Source organism: Tachypleus tridentatus, unplaced genomic scaffold (genome assembly GCF_004210375.1).
Source record: "Tachypleus tridentatus isolate NWPU-2018 unplaced genomic scaffold, ASM421037v1 Hic_cluster_1, whole genome shotgun sequence".
Classification (NCBI taxonomy): Eukaryota; Metazoa; Arthropoda; class Merostomata; order Xiphosura; family Limulidae; genus Tachypleus; species Tachypleus tridentatus.
In genome coordinates, this window is record NW_027467777.1 from 25,135,302 (window position 1) to 25,150,358 (window position 15,057).

Consider the following 15,057-nt stretch of genomic DNA (forward strand, 5'->3'; position numbering starts at 1 on the left):
AAAATAATGACTTCAAATATGATACATAACATTCATTTACACACAAAAAAATATCCTTTGAAAATGTCTGAAGAACACCCATGAAGAGTAAATCCCCACTGGGACAGGAACACACATGGGAAACTGCACCACTTATGTACCAGGTATACTCTGAATCCATTGTGTAAACGAGGGAGAGAAAAGAAAACAGGTGAGTTGCAATCCAAACCACAATATAGTAGAATCTCAATTCCAGTGAAGAAAGGCTGTAGAAGACTCATCTACAGACAGGAATGTGGGAAAAGCTAAAATGGTTGTACTATGGTGCAACAAATCATACATGGCCTATCAACTCCAACCCAAAACCAAGTAGCTCTGGGATTACAAATTCTGACCAATGGCAGGAGAAGGACCTACACCATCTTCACTTCAAGTTCAGCAGAACATAATTACATGCTTCTCAAACCAATATACTAAATGAATCTCATGTGCAAAAATTCACAACCACCCATATATGCAGTAGCACAGTACCCCCAAAGAAATATTATGGAATTTGGCAATGTTGCAGATCACCTTAAAACACACTCAATCAGATGGTGAACCCACTGTGCAACATCAACATCAGATAATGAAAACTCTCAAAGGTGGAGCATAAGATCGAGAATCTTTGTCCCAAACACCATCAACCTCTGGATGGGACCACATAGAAGCTGAAGCATGTGTGCACAATATAAACCTATGGGTCCCACTGTACAGTGATTAAAATATATCCCATAATGGCTGGTATTGGTATTATCACTTTTATTGATAAGCAGAGAACAACGTTTCAACCTTCCTAGGTCATCTTCAGGTTATGAAAGACAGAGTTTGAATATGACAGTTGAAGGACACATGTCTCAGGAGCAAGAGTACAAAAGGGTACAGAATTGTAGGGGGTGTTGCAAGTGGATGTTAGGTTATTAATTAGTATAGGTATAAATATGTTCCTTTATATTGGTTTAATTTTGGTTTTAATTGCTGTATAAGTAAGGCTTCTTTCATTTTGTATTTGTTTATATTTGTCTCCCTACTTAATATCTGGGTTTTTTCAATGGTTACGTTGTGTTTATTTGATTTGCAGTATTCCTAGGTCATCTTCAGGAAGGTCGAAACATTGTTCTCTCCTTATCAATAAAAGTGATAATACCCATACCAGCCGTTCTGAGATACATTTTTTATTTTAAGTGGGTTTCTCATCATCAAGATATTAAAATGATGAGACAAAACTACAAAATTGAGTTAGTATAAGGAAATACTATCAACAAGCGTGAGGATTTATGTTGATTTGTTCAGCTCCAATCCAAAACCACTCCTTGGGAACCAACATCGAGATGATGATAGGGTGAAAGATCTCAACTGGAGAGATGAACTTCAATGTTGGAGACCTACTCCAAAACAACATCATTCTCCAGACAGAACAACACACAAGCTGGAGCACAACATCAACCTCCAGGTCCCACCACACAGAAATGGATTGCTTCTGTAAAAGATATGCAACTTTACCCTAAATGTAAAACTGCATAAAAGCTGGGCACAACACCAATCATCACGACCCACCTCACAGAGATGGGGTGTGTATATTTTGAAATATGGATGGCATATGTCAGACAGAACTGAAGAGAAGTTGGGTCTGACTGTACAGAAGTGAATCGCCTCTAAAAAAATATATGCAACCTCACTCTCTAAATAACTCTGTACAATAACAACCTTATCCCCCCACACACAGGGGGTGGCATACATAATTGGAGGATCAAACACCATCTACACCAGCAAAACACCACTGCCCTATTTACTGAATAGAAGTGATCACACACATATTCAGGAGGTCTATTTCATGGTCCACTGCATCAACATCTTCAAACTGGAAAGTGATAAGGATTCTCATACTAAAGTAGAAAAACAAGGTGAGATAAAATGTGATGGTCTGGAGGAAAAATATACATACATACAGAAACAATAAACTTATCCAGTCAGAGATGCACCAAAGTCTGAAGAATGGCAACAGACAGTACCTTGACAAGTAAGAAACAGCTACCCAAAGAAGACTGTGAGATAAGAGTGTATGATGTAGAGTTCACATGCCTAACTGAAGAATTTCCTTCAATGAATAATGGAGGTGAGATACCAGTAAAAAAAATAAGGTGCCTGATCTGTTGCAACAGCACCTGGAACATGATTCGGGAAGAACAAACCAACTGAATTACTTAATGAACCCTACATGGTGAACAGTGTCAGAGAATGAAAAGATGAAAATGAGAAAACCACAAAAGGAGGATGTGTGGACAATGCAGAAAGAGAGAGCAGAACTGGATATAAAGGAGGGAAATGGATGGAAGTAAAATTGTTAAAAATAAAGAATGTCCCTCATGAGATGCCAAAGTTTTGGGTAGGAAAGATCAATCTGGATAAAGGAAAATATATGAGGAAGGGAAAAATATGTCAAGCATTAATAGCAAATATATCAAACTGACAAAACCTACAGACTAAAAGGAGTAGAAATGGATACGTGACACATAAACATTAAGACAAAGATTCAAATGGAGTGAAAAGAAAACAAAGTACCATATTGGCACTACAATCCAGAAGAACCACATGATTAGGAAGTAACAAAACAGGAAGGAAGCAAAAGGTGCTGGTTGGTCTTGTACTGACTAAGAACATTTACTGCTATGGTTTGAGAATGAAGAACCAGAGACCAAAAAAAGAAGTAACTTGTTGTTTGAGTAAATTGGCAGAAGCATGCAGATGAGAAGTATTCCACTGACTGCATGGCCACCTGATGATCTGAAGGTGGAGAGACCACTTTATGAAATAAACTGGCCTGGTCTTGAAAAATGTACAGCAGTAAAAGAAGCAACAGGCCATCACTTATGTTTGTTAGAGAATCTAAAGTGACAGAGGAAATTTAGTACTTGTATCCAAAGAATAGTCACTCAGAAAAGTCTTACACAATAAATATAGAGATTAAGGAACACCATCAATGTTACACATGGAAACACTTGAATTGGATAGTAATAAGTTGAGAAGTTGTTTTAATGTTAATCCTGATAAGAGTGACATTGTATAACTGCACAATACCAACCACAAGAAAGGACAAACCATTTGATTTTAATTTAAATGTTAGCTAGAAAGTGCATGAGGTTAAGATCTAATAAATTTGACTAAGATATACAGATTGGCACACAATGTATAAATAAAAGTAAGCAGTTAGTAATGAGCCATTCAGCTGTTAAATGTTAGAATTCCAATCAGTCAGTACATTATTTAGATAGTTTTGATTATCAGTCACTTCATTTATTAGCTGTAAAATTAAACAAGTTTATTTATACACCAGTCATAGTACTAATGCTAGTGAGTAAATATTTGTTGAATTAGAAAGTGAAAATGTTGCTTATAAATTTAAATGTACAAGTAGAGCTGTGTACAAATGGTAGTAGCCTGCAGGTAGGAATAAACTAATTTATGATGATGTGACTGGACTTGACTTTATTTTTAGTAAGTAATTTTAAAGAACCTGTCAAATGAAACAACAATATCAAAAATACATTCTATGACAGTGTTTTATTTTCTGCTATATTTTAATTGTTGTCAGTTTCATTAGTCCTAAACTGTGTCCAGTTTTATTTGTTCATATAATCCTTAAAAATTAGTACTTCACACTGCCTTTGATTATTTACAGTTACGTAGTTTGTTTTGCTTTTTCTTAATTTTATAGTTCACTATTTTTGCACTTCTTAGAATGTTATATTCATCCATGTTCTTACGTAATACATGTTTATCGACTTTTTTAATATTATTAAATTTTCCTTGATCTTTATATATAATAAGAGGTCAAAACTAGTATTTTATTTAAAATGCAATGACCTAAAGATGAGTGCAGTAAATGAAATGATATTGTCATCTCTTATTGAATATAAGTACCATTTTATTTAAAATTTTTAAATAATACACAATTTATTTTATCTGTGATAAAATGTAGCATTTTTGTGGCCCCTATATGTTTGTTTGGCATTAGCTATTTAATCATTTCATTGACAGAATTTACCTCAAAAACGAAGTCATAGACTTGACCATCATCAGGTAAAGAACAAGTAATTTTGCCAACTGCATGAGGAACTGGCCAATTTTTAACCATTCCTGATAATAGCTCTCTTAAAATAAACTAAATGCTTCACGACCAGTCTCATCACAGGTTCCTCAATAGACCAGATAGTCGAGAAGATGAATACTCCCACCAACCAGCTGTGAAGATATTGCAATTCAGAGGATGAGGTGTTTCTTGGACAAGACTCATTCATCATCATTGAAACCATTTTCATCAGAGAGTGTGCTAAACAGCTACTGCTAGTTTCAACAAGCTCCTATAGTTGGTGAAAATTTACAAATACTTATAATGAATACTACAAAAAACAAGAAACATAAATAAGTTTAAAATATCTGAAACTAATAAATCAATAAAGATATTATAGATACTGTTATTCTGAGAGTTAGTTAAAAAAAACCTTTAGCAGATATTTAAATTTTCATAAATAATGGAAATTATAAAAGTTCCTATATTTTGTAAACACTCTTATAAGATATTCTATTATTTTAATGTGTTATATAGTGAGCATATTAAATTTGTAATAATAGATATAAGGGTCTTCTATTTCTAGTGCATAGGTGTTTAATGTAACCATTCTGCTTTGAAAATTCATTCATCACTGAAACAAAAACAAGAGTACCACAACAATAAAAATAAATTCTAATGGGAGTGAAGGACGAAACAGAAAATACAACAAAGCAATGAAAGATGTTCTCTGCAAGTTAATAGTATTTTATCTTTATAAGAATTCGAGCTATAGTTCATTCCTGTCAATCAATCACCTGTAAACAAAGGGAGGTGCAAGAAGAGGAAACCACCCAAGAAAAGGACCAAAAGCATCCAATTATTCAAGAACAGGAAAGATAGCCCCAGGCAATAAAGATCCTCATGATGCAAGTAAGTGAATGCAAAATGGATTAATGCTAGGTAGAAGTGAAGAGAAACGAATTCAACAACATGAGTGTGATGGATGGTATGTGGAAAACATATGGAAGATGGGTCAGTAAGGATGCATAGAAAGGTGTCTGACACTTTGATCATGGCTAATTTTAGACCAGGTAAAAAAAAAAATCACAGATACAATAAGAGGGATGAGAAATGGAAATGGGAGAAGGAGTAAAACTGAAAAGTTGTGGGGAGAAAATGAAAACTGATTGTAAACAGAAAGTAAGACCAACTGCAGGCAGAGTACAGGTGAGCATTCAAAGTACTGTACATGACAGGATAATTACTGACAAGAGAAGTAATGGATTAAACATCATGCAGTTGGGGGATAAGAAGAAGAAGAAGGATTGGAAGAACTGAACTTTGTGCAACTTCAGTCCAGGTCTCCAGTGAAAATTAAACAATCCCAAAAATGTAGAAGAAGAGGAAGGACAGGAAGAACTGAACTTTGTACAACTTCAGTCCAGGTCTCCAGTGAAAATTAAACAATCCCAAAAATGTAGAAGAAGAGGAAGGACTGGAAGAACTGAACTTTGTGCAACTTCAGTCCAGGTCTCCAGTGAAAATTAAACAATCCCAAAAATGTAGAAGAAGAGGATGGACAGGAAGAACTGAACTTTGTACAACTTCAGTCCAGGTCTCCAGTGAAAATTAAACAATCCCAAAAATGTACAGGTAAAGAAAGAGAGCCAGACAACAATAACATACACAAGCAGGAGAATAAATACTTAAAAGGACCACAACTTGATCCAACAACAGTGAAATAAGTAAGAAGGGACAAAAAAAGAAGCAGTAGAAAAGGATAATCCAGCAAAGAAAAGGAATCAAAGATTTGTTTGTTTTTTAATTTTGCACAAAACTAGATGAGGGCTATCTTTGTTAGCTGTCCTTAGTAGTATAAGACAAGAGGGAAGACAGTTAGTCACGACTATCCACAGCTAACTCTTGGGCTACTCTTTTATCAACAAATAGTGGGATTGACTATCACATTATAATGGCCCCACAGCTGAAAGGGAGAGCATGTTTGGTATGACGGGGATTTGATCTGGCAACCTTCAGATTATGAGTTGAGCACCCTAGCTACCTGGCCACACAAGGTCTAGTAACCAAGGAGTACAAAGAAGTTGGAGTATCTAGAAATGAAAGGAAGAATTTCTAAATGTCAGGACAAAAAAATCACAAACGTGAAAATAGCTGTTACAGGAAGAAATCAGCATAAACCCCATCAACTATCAAAGAACAAAAAAGATAAATCACAAGAACTGAGTTCTTAAAGTAAAGAATAAGAAATATTAAAGGACACAGGTAAAAGATGAGGAAAGAAACAAACTGGAGAGTGAAAAATAGAAAGAAGTTGGAAGGGTAAGGTGATATTTCTAATGGTAAGGCACTATATAAAGCAAATCAGGTTATTTTCATAGTTCACTAGACCATTACTAACTGCATAGAAGAAGCATCAGTTGACAGAACACAAGTATGAGACAAAGTAAGCATGTGGTAATCCATAAAATTTTGAACAAAGGAAAGAATGTGTCCTCTTGTCAATGAGTCTCCAGATGCCATAGTAGAAATAAAGTCTGTGTGTTTAACATCATAACTGACATAAGAATAAACAAAAGCCACCCTCACTTGAGAATCATGATAAAAATTGAAGATTTTCAAACAGAAATTGAAGGAAATAAAAGTAAAAGTATCATTAACAAATGCAAATCTTATCACACTAAGGTCAGACAAATGTGAACACGTTTGTTTCATACACTTCAAGGTAAAGAATGATGTTACTACAAATGGAAGTGCACAGGAAGAGTTACTGCACATGGAGCTGATGTCACCCTCCTATTGCAAGTCTCATAAAACATGTGAATTTAGGTGGAAGTTACTTCAAGACTAGTGACATGCAAGTGCCATAAGCAGACACATGAGTAAAATAACATTTATGTGTGGAGAAGTGTAAATGTAATAATTTAAAGATTTTTAGCCCTTGTATATTTCATTATCTTTAGAGACTGAGGAATGTGATTATCACATCTAAATACTGAAAAGAAACAAATAATACTTTGTAAAATTTTTTTAGATTAATGTTTGGTTGGGCAAATAGCTTGAATATCTTGAAGAATAATATTAAATTTTATAGTATTTGTTTGCTTCAGATATTCATACACAAGGCATGTTCGTCTCAGCTATCCATAATTTCTAGTTGACAGACTATAGAGAAAGCAGCTCATCATTAGCACCAACCAACAACTCATGGATACTCTGATTAGTTGGATTTGGCTATTCCTATTATAATGCATCCATGGCTCCAATGTGCAAAGTGCAATTCTGTTCGATTAAAATGAGAGGCATAGGCCCTCATACTTACAGTCCTACAAACTAACTATCAGGTCATACCCAATTATAAGAGCATTTATACAGGAAATCCAGGATCTTCATGAAAATGATTACTTATTATTATTTTTTGTAAACTTGAGTGGTTTGAAGGAAAGTCTAAGAATGGCAACTGAACAGTGGGCAGAAACTTTGACAGAGGTGTTATATAAGATTCACAGAGAAGAAAATTTAGGGTAGGTAAAGACTGTGAAGTTTATATCTTGTACTGTATCTCTTATATTTCTCTCAATATATAATTGATATCTTTAAACTTGCTGGCACTTTATAGGCAGTGACTTTATAGTCCTAGAAGTTTTATATCAAAAAATAAATTGCTTTTATCTTGTTTTTTCATGTATAAAACATGTATAGACAATTATATTTTCATTATTTATTTAAATCTTTTAATAAACAGTAATTTACAGTATTTTAAAGTTAGGGGAAATATCTAAGTTTCGTACATCTATAATATTGAAAAGTAGTCTTGATAATGTACCTAAGCTTCAGTACAGCAACTGAAACAAGGCTTAAGATTGTACCTAAACTTCGGTACAGCTACTGAAACAAGGCTTAAGATTGTTTATAAGCTTCAGTATGGCTACAGAAACAAAGCTTAAAATTGTTTCTAAACTCCAGTACAGCTACTGAAACAAAGCTTAAAATATTTTATAAACTTCAGTACAGCTAGTGAACAAAGCTTAAGATTGTTTCTAGACTTCAGTACAACTACTGAAACAAAGCTTAAGATTGTTTCTAAACTTCAGTACAACTACTGAAACAAAACTTAAAATTGTTTCTAAACTCCAGTACAGCCACTGAAACAAAGCTTAAAATATTTTCTAAACTTCAGTACAGCTACTGAAACAAAGCTTAAAATTGTTTCTAAACTTCAGTACAACTACTGAAACAAAACTTAAGATTGTTTCTAAAATTCAGTACAGCTACTGAAACAAAGCTTAAGATTGTTTCTAGACTTCAGTACAACTACTGAAACAAAGCTTAAGATTGTTTATAAGCTTCAGTATGGCTACAGAAACAAAACATAAAATTGTTTCTAAACTCCAGTACAGCTACTGAAACAAAGCTTAAAATATTTTATAAACTTCAGAACAGCTAGTGAACAAAGCTTAAGATTGTTTCTAGACTTCAGTACAACTACTGAAACAAAGCTTAAGATTGTTTCTAAACTTCAGTACAACTACTGAAACAAAACTTAAAATTGTTTCTAAACTCCAGTACAGCCACTGAAACAAAGCTTAAAATATTTTCTAAACTTCAGTACAGCTACTGAAACAAAGCTTAAAATTGTTTCTAAACTTCAGTACAACTACTGAAACAAAGCTTAAGATTGTTTCTAAACTTCAGTACAGCTACTGAAACAAAGCTTAAGATTGTTTCTAAACTTCAGTACAACTACTGAAACAAAGCTTAAGATTGTTTTTAAACTTCAGTACAACTACTGAAACAAAGCTTAAGCTTTGTTTCTAAACTTCAGTACAACTACTGAAACAAAGCTTAAGATTGTTTCTAAACTCTCCCCCCTCCCCCAAATTACCCATTCGTTTAAATACCAGTTGTAGGCGCTATTGTTTCTTGCTCTGGAAAAATTGAAGTACAAAGAACAATTGTGTGTCTGTCGTATAACATTTAGATGGTTTGCTTTGATTAGAACTTACGTTAAAGTGTATGCACTCTATACATTATGGAATAATGTTAGCATTTTTCTTTTATTTCAGAATTCAGGCAGAATATAAGAAAATTGAAGAAAGAGTAACGAGGAAACCTCAAAGTACAGAGGAAATGTTAGAGTTAAATGATTATGTGGATGAAATCAAAGACACTGTTGTACCAAAATTGCAGGAGAAAGTGGAGGTTGACTGTGCAATTTTTATTTGTTTATTTCTGTAATGATTAGATTTGTATATATTTTAGAGAATTTTGGAGTGCGATCTACATTATTATGACTTTCAGTTTTGAGATTGTTTTTTTACAAAATTTAAGTAAAAAACTGCTGCACCATTCTGAGACAGATGAAAAGTGAATCTAAATAAGTGATGAGTATTATACAGTAGTGAAGGCTATGTAAAATAATAAAGATCTAATTTTCCTTTTTGTTATGTAAACCAGAATCTACTTGTAGGAAGTAAAAAATAAATAAATTTTTATATGGTTGTGTAATATATAGCTCAACAAAAATATGGACCAAATTTGTTATGCATGCCCTAAACAATTAAGAGAAAAATGTTAACTTTTTAATTGTTTGTACATTTGAATGCATAGTCAAGTCACTAACTGGATCATCGTTGATTGTTATAAAGAATACATTTTTTTATCAGAGGCAACAATTCTATGGAACAACAGATCATTTTGTTGAGAGTAAGGAGTGATGAACAAATTTCAACTCATCCTGTTTGATAGTTTTCAGTCATTTTTGTGATATACTCATTTATTGAGTTTTTTTCACCTTACCAATTGCTTCAAGATGTTGGGAAACTGTTGAAAAATTAACAATAAGTCTGTCACCAAATTCTTTCATGGTTTGGCATGTATTTGCTTCAACTAAGGCCTTTAATTCTTGTTCTTTAATGCCTGTCTGAGAACAGCTCTGAGGCTTATTTTCAGGGCTTGTGTCCACAGAGCAAAATTTCCTAAACCAAAGCTGTGCTGTGCACTCATTAGCTGTGCCATCACCAAATACATGGTTGATATTGTGATTTGCTGTCACCACACTGTAACCAAGCTCGAACTCGTACAAGAAAATTTTACAAATATAAATTTTATCCATGGTGGCAAAAGTCAGTACAAATATGATTTATATTTTTGAAATAAGAAATATAAGGTGAGCTTGAAATGAAACAGACTATATACTTTATTATTCTGATAAATTTACAATAATGTTTCTTTTTTAACCATTAGAAATCGCATTTCAAGTTTGCACATGAAAATTCAACATTTCATTTGCAACAGTCTAGTATGTTTCAGTGTCAGGAGTGTGGTGGCTTGATCTTTAGTGGTTAAAACATCAATTAATACTCCATATAATCAGTTGTATTTATTTTGTTGATGTTTGTTTTCAAGCAAAGCTGCACTAGACTATCTGTACCACTGGAGGACCCTTATTTCTTGTTCCTTTTTTTCTAGGCATCAGAAAAAGGATTGCTATGGCAGTTATCTAAACCTTTATTGTTTTCCTGTGCTTTATGGAAGAGAACATCATATCTGTCTAAAAATAATCTTTCTTTATTACTTGCTTCAGGAATCAGACGGACGAGAACATTATATCTGTCTGAAAATTATCTTTCTTTATCACTTGCCTCAGCAATCAGATGGAAGAGTACATTATATCTGTCTTAAAATTATCTTTTTTCATTACTTGCTTCAGGAATCAGATGGAAGGGAACATTATATCTCTCTGAAAATTATCTTTTTTTATTACTTGCTTCAGGAATCAGATGGAAGAGAACATTACATACACTGCTGGCCAAAATCTTAAGGACAATGAACATAAAGAAAAAAATATGTATTTTGTGTTGTAAGACTCAACCACTTATTTGAGTAGAGCTTCGAAAGATGACAATACGAAAATAAAAATAAAAAACTTTTTTAGCATTTAATAGGGAAAATGTGAACACTGTGACATTAGCCTAAATACTAGCTGAACAAAAGTTTAAGCTCATACTGAAACGAAATTTAGTCTTTGTGTTCAAGTATTAGCATTGTCAACATCTCCCACTGACATCTCCTGTATTACATTGGGTAAGACATGGCAAAGGCTAAAATGTTGATTGAGTTTGAACGTGGCAAAATGTTTGAGCTGCAAAAACAAGGTCTCTCTCAACTTGCCACCGCTGGTGAGATTAGGCGTAGTAAAACTGCTGTTGTAAGTTTCTTTAAAAAACCCTGAGGGATACGGAACAAGAATTTAAAGTGGTCGGCACAAGAAAATTTTGCCGGTGTTGAGCAGGAGGATTCGACGGGTTGTCCGGGCAAGACACCAGCCGATTGTCGAACCAGACTAAGGCCCTTACAGATGGAGAATGCATCTCAAGAACAATAAGATGGCATCTACAAGAGAAATGTTTTAAAAACCGTAAACGCCTCCTTCCACAACACAAAAGAGCTCATTTAAATTTTGCTGAGAAGCACCAAACATGGGACATAGAAAAGTAGACAAAGGTCTTGTTCTCTGATGAGAAAAAATTTAACCTGGATGGATATCCCACTGGAGACATTTTCTATATGACACAGTGGAGGAGGTTTCATCATACTCTGGGTGCTTTCTCCTTCCATGGAGCAATGGAGCTTCATGTTATACAGGTGTTGAAACAGCAGCTAGCTACATTGGCATGTTGGAGAGAGCATTCTTATTGACTGAAGAACAGTGAAAATGACTGGATCTTTCAGCAGGATAACACTGCAATCCACAATGCCCACAGGACAAAGGACTTTTTCATGGCAAATAACGTGATTCTTTTGGACCATCCAGTGTGTTCAACTGAACTGAGTCCCGTTGAAAATGTTTGGGGGTGGATGGCAAGGGAAGTCTATAGAAATGGACGTCAATTCCAAACAGTGCATGATCTTCGTGAAGCCATCTTCATCACTTGGAATAACATTCCAGCCAGCCTTCTGCAAATGCCTATATCTTCCATGCCAAAGTGAATGTTTGAAATTTTTTGCAATGATGGCTGTGCAACTCATTACTGAGACCTCTTTTTGGGCATTTACTGCCCTGTTTTGGACTTTTTTTAGGTATGGTCTTAAAATTTTAACTAGCTGGTATTTAGGCTAATTTCATGGTGATCACATTTGCTCTGTTAAATGCTAAAAAAGTTTTTTATTTTTATTTTCCCTTTTCTTATTTTCATCTTTCGAAACTCTTCTCAAATAAATGGTTGAGTCTAACAATGCAAAATGCATATTTTTCTTTATGTTCATTGGTCTTAAGATTTTGTCCAGCAGTGTATATGATATCCATACATATTTTCTTTAGAAACCTCAGAAAAATACTTTAATAACGTGTTGAGAATTATGCATTCTTTTTTAGGCTTCAGGGAAGAGACTATTGTATCTCTTAGATATCTACATGTTTTCATCAAGTGATCTTGACTTGAATTCAGATGTTCTTTCTTGGCCAGCTATAGTGGAACCATTGCTCAATTCAATTTTAAGAGTAAGTTTCTTGTTTCTTGATAAATAGTACAAAATGATATATAATATAAACAATGATTATACCTTTGTAAGCCAAATTGTTTACTGGATAATTAAGTTATCACATAATGTTTGTTCTTCTTTCTCACATATATATTTTAGATATTCCTGGTTCTTCAAAAGTGTGTTTTCACTACTTTCTTAAGTAGTGTATCAGCCATTCTTTGAACAACAAGGGGTGTGAAATATATTTTCTCCAGTAAAGTAATTCCAGAATTTTTCACTTCATATACATAAATTGATTCAGTTTATAAAATCTTTATCAGTGAAACAAACTAGTCCATAAAGTGTTAGATCAATGGTTTTAGGATTATTTTGACTTTTATATAAAGAAAGAAGATGCTAATATAAAGAAAGAAGAAAATAACTAAAAAAAATATTATTGAATCCTGCTCACACTGCTGTTCAAAGGTCAATGTACTAATCTGTCAGATTCTCAAGCCTATAAAAAACAACTCATTATGATTATGACAACTTGGACTTAATTTTAAAATACAATTAACACTTTAGATACATTTTTAACTATAAGTCTTTAACATGTATTTTTAATGTTATGTAACAAAGAATATATTCAACAATACATCAACACTCAATTGAATTAGATGTGTGAATAACTAATCATGAAAAAATGCTTAATTAAGAAATGAACAAAAATAGAAGGAAAATTCTACAGAAAAATAAAGTTTATAACACTTAATGTTATGCAGCAGTACCTGCTGTATCCATTAATAATTATTAGTCTTGTATGACATGTTTTAATCTGACCACATGTGACTGTACATTACCATTTAATGGTACACTACCTATTTCCAGTAAGGAAATACTCCAGATATAAATCAGTTAATATAAATTTATCAATGTGAAAAGTATAGACTTATTGGAACAGTGTTAGTACTGATAGTGTGTTATACTTGTTAAGTTATCAATGTGGAAAGTATAGACTTATAGGAACAGTGTTAGTACTGATAGTGTGTTATACTTGTTAAGTTATCAATGTGAAAACTATAGACTTATAGGAACAGTGTTAGTACTGGTAGTGTGTTATACTTTTTAAGTTAAATTTTAAATCTCTGAAGAATTTGGGCTCAAATTTAACTTTGAACACAAAGGAAAATATGGAGGTACATAAAATATGGACAGAGTTTATAAAAGGAGTAGAAATGTGCTTATGGAACCCCATAACACTTAATAACAAAAATAATGGGCTCACAGTTCTTGATCATTGGCATTCAATACTTGCTTTGTATCTATGTGGAACATATTCCACAATGCAATTTTGGGGACTTTCTCCCTATGGTTCAGTCATCTCCAGCACAAGTTTGGCAATAAATGAGTAGATTATTAGTAACATAAATATAGAAGGAGAATTTTAGAAGCTACTTCTGTGAAAGTTAGTTTCACATAAATCAATATGGATATATATATTTATAATTGCATTGATGAACCAGTTTTTGTATTTGCGACATAATTAAACAGAATACGGAGTTACCTTGTTAGTTTTTAATAATATTTTAGTTGGGGTTACACTAAATATATATTAATAATTTCCACCATATGTCATTGTACAAAGTTTCTTTAATTTCACTGCAAAAGTTGTTTCCCTGTTACTACTCTAACTGTTTTTGTACTGAGTTGTTAGTCACGAAAGTCTTTAAAAGTTATTTTATTACACGAAGCAAGAGTGTACATAGGTTGGGAACTAGTAGGTCTCATTATTATGAACTATGACCTGAAGATCTTATTAATAGGTGTATTAATTATTATATATTTATCACAACTTGTACAACATGAAAACACAACTTAGGTTCATGATGTATCCATAATCAATATGCTTAAAATATAAACGTTTATACTTTCTTATTTATGAATAATGCTATAGAATAGGCATGGTTCTCTATTTCAAAACCAAGAAAACAGGACTACGGTTAATATCAATAAGATATTTATTTTCAAACTCTGTGCTCATATTTATGTCTTTGTGCATCTATAGAGTAATTTTACTTAAAATAACCTCCCTCCTAAAGATGCTAGCTAAAGTACTTATTGTTTCTTTTCAAAAACATGTTATTATACATTGTGTTTTAATATCTTTTTTCATCGTTTTATAATTACTTATTAAATAATTTATTAGTAACATTGATGATTGAGAACAATTTGTATGTTTTTCAGAAACTGAACAAATTAGAAATTATTGTTATTTTACATGTATCTGTTGTCCATGTATGTATGTTCTTGTTCATATTACACTGTTAGTACTTCATACATAAAGTTCAAGCTTCAAATTACATATACAGTACTGCACAAAGTTGTTGGGACAATGTCAAAAATTAAATTTCAGGCTACTTTCAGAGAACAGTGGAAGATAAGTTACAGGTGAAACATCAAACTTATATTAATTTTCAAATTCAATACAACAGAAACTCGTGGGA

The 15,057-nt window shown here is 33.0% G+C and overlaps 1 protein-coding gene across 1 annotated transcript in view; it reads right to left on the reverse strand.

Moving 5' to 3' along the window:
• Positions 1 to 15,057, reverse strand: part of LOC143241722 (dynein axonemal heavy chain 7-like) — a 227,034-nt gene that overhangs the window by 125,269 nt on the left and 86,708 nt on the right. Inside the window, 3 exon segments of the mRNA XM_076484949.1 lie at positions 4,064 to 4,173; positions 4,176 to 4,217; positions 4,220 to 4,379. Of these exon segments, the coding sequence (XP_076341064.1) occupies positions 4,064 to 4,173; positions 4,176 to 4,217; positions 4,220 to 4,379 (312 nt within the window).